The 1,223-nt window shown below is 38.7% G+C and overlaps 1 protein-coding gene across 24 annotated transcripts in view; it reads left to right on the top strand.

The window, feature by feature from the left end:
- LOC126491239 (complement C5-like) overlaps positions 1–1,223 on the top strand; it is a 113,279-nt gene that overhangs the window by 63,795 nt on the left and 48,261 nt on the right. For 4 of the 24 annotated variants that reach the window (XM_050126762.1, XM_050126777.1, XM_050126781.1 and 1 more), the window contains exons 4-5: positions 722–792; positions 1,097–1,188. The exons of 16 other annotated variants lie outside the window; for them this stretch is intronic. In XM_050126762.1, the coding sequence (XP_049982719.1) occupies positions 722–792; positions 1,097–1,188 (163 nt within the window). The remainder of the gene's footprint in view (positions 1–721; positions 793–1,096; positions 1,189–1,223) is intronic. 4 more of the 24 variants (XM_050126775.1, XM_050126759.1, XM_050126765.1 and 1 more) reach the window with 2 other exon arrangements.

Raw genomic sequence — 1,223 nt, 5'->3', positions numbered from 1 at the left:
GGGGGGGGGAGGGTAGTGGATGCAAGCTGGGTGGGATAGAAAGAGAGAGGAAGTATCGGGCAGAGTAGCCCCTGAGGATGACCAGGAAGTGTCTCGCCTCTATTCTTTTAACGAGGAGAGAACAATCACAGGACCTGGGGCAACAGATACAACAAAATCACATGATCACAGCATATCACGGGAAGAGCTAATTTGGAGCCTTGCTAGTTTTCATAAGCAGGAGAGTGTATGCTATCTGAACCAAACCCCAGTTTGCCCTTCGACCTTCCAGCCCTAATGTAAGGTAGTATTATATGGTTTCATACAACCTACAGTGGAGCTCACTCTTTAGTATAATAAAATTCCCAGTAAAATGACAACTAAGTACAGAAATAATTAATTTTATACTATTCACGTTTTCAGCAATTTGAACATAATATTTTCATTAGTTAACTCTCCTATTCACTATATGTAAATCTTGAGAAGTTATGTTAAAATGAAAGAATGTATAATGATGTTTATGTTTACCAACAACTTTCCTTTAAATATGAGTTTTTATCTAGGGGCTATATTTGGCTTTTAATAAGATTTATCTCATTTAATATATTTTAAAAATATATTATTAATCTTTGAGAATGTCACTCACTATATCTAAAAGCATTTTCACCCTGATGATGTTTGTTTCAAAAATTAGAATAGTCCTTGCTCAACAAGGTTTTTAATGATATCACTTCTTCTGCAGTAAAGGTTGGTGTCCTTTCACTGGGAGATGCCTTGGAGCCAATTACAAGGGAAACTGTCTTAACTTTCGTAGTAAGTATGTGCTTAGTCCCGTGATGCTTCCCTCATGGATGTACCAAGCAGGGCTGTTCCCTTGCGAGAGCTTTCTTGTCACATGAACAAACTCTTCCTGAGTGCTTGCTTGCAGTTCTGCTTCTCTATCCAGAGTTGACACAGGGCAGCTCCTTCCTGCACAGCGTCATCTCCTTAAAACCCTGGCCTCCAGTACTGTGGCTAAGACAAATCTCTAGTCTTCCAAAATTACCTGGTCATGGGTATTACTTTGTAATAACGAAAAACAACCTAAGGCGGGCACATTTTTTAAATTTCTCTAAAGGACCCTGAAGGATCAGAAGTTGACAAGGTGCAAGGAAACAATCTTACTGGAGCTGTGTCTTTTCCTGACTTCCAGATTCCTTCTAACCCCAAGTATGTAAAAGTGTTTATTAATAACCTTTTTTTTT

The sequence above is a fragment of the Alexandromys fortis genome, unplaced genomic scaffold (genome assembly GCF_014885135.2).
Source record: "Alexandromys fortis isolate MF-2015 unplaced genomic scaffold, M_Fortis_MF-2015_v1.1 scaffold_268, whole genome shotgun sequence".
Taxonomy (NCBI): Eukaryota; Metazoa; Chordata; class Mammalia; order Rodentia; family Cricetidae; genus Alexandromys; species Alexandromys fortis.
The sequence above is the reverse complement of the archived record's forward strand: the minus strand, read 5'-3'. Positions and strand labels throughout refer to the sequence as shown.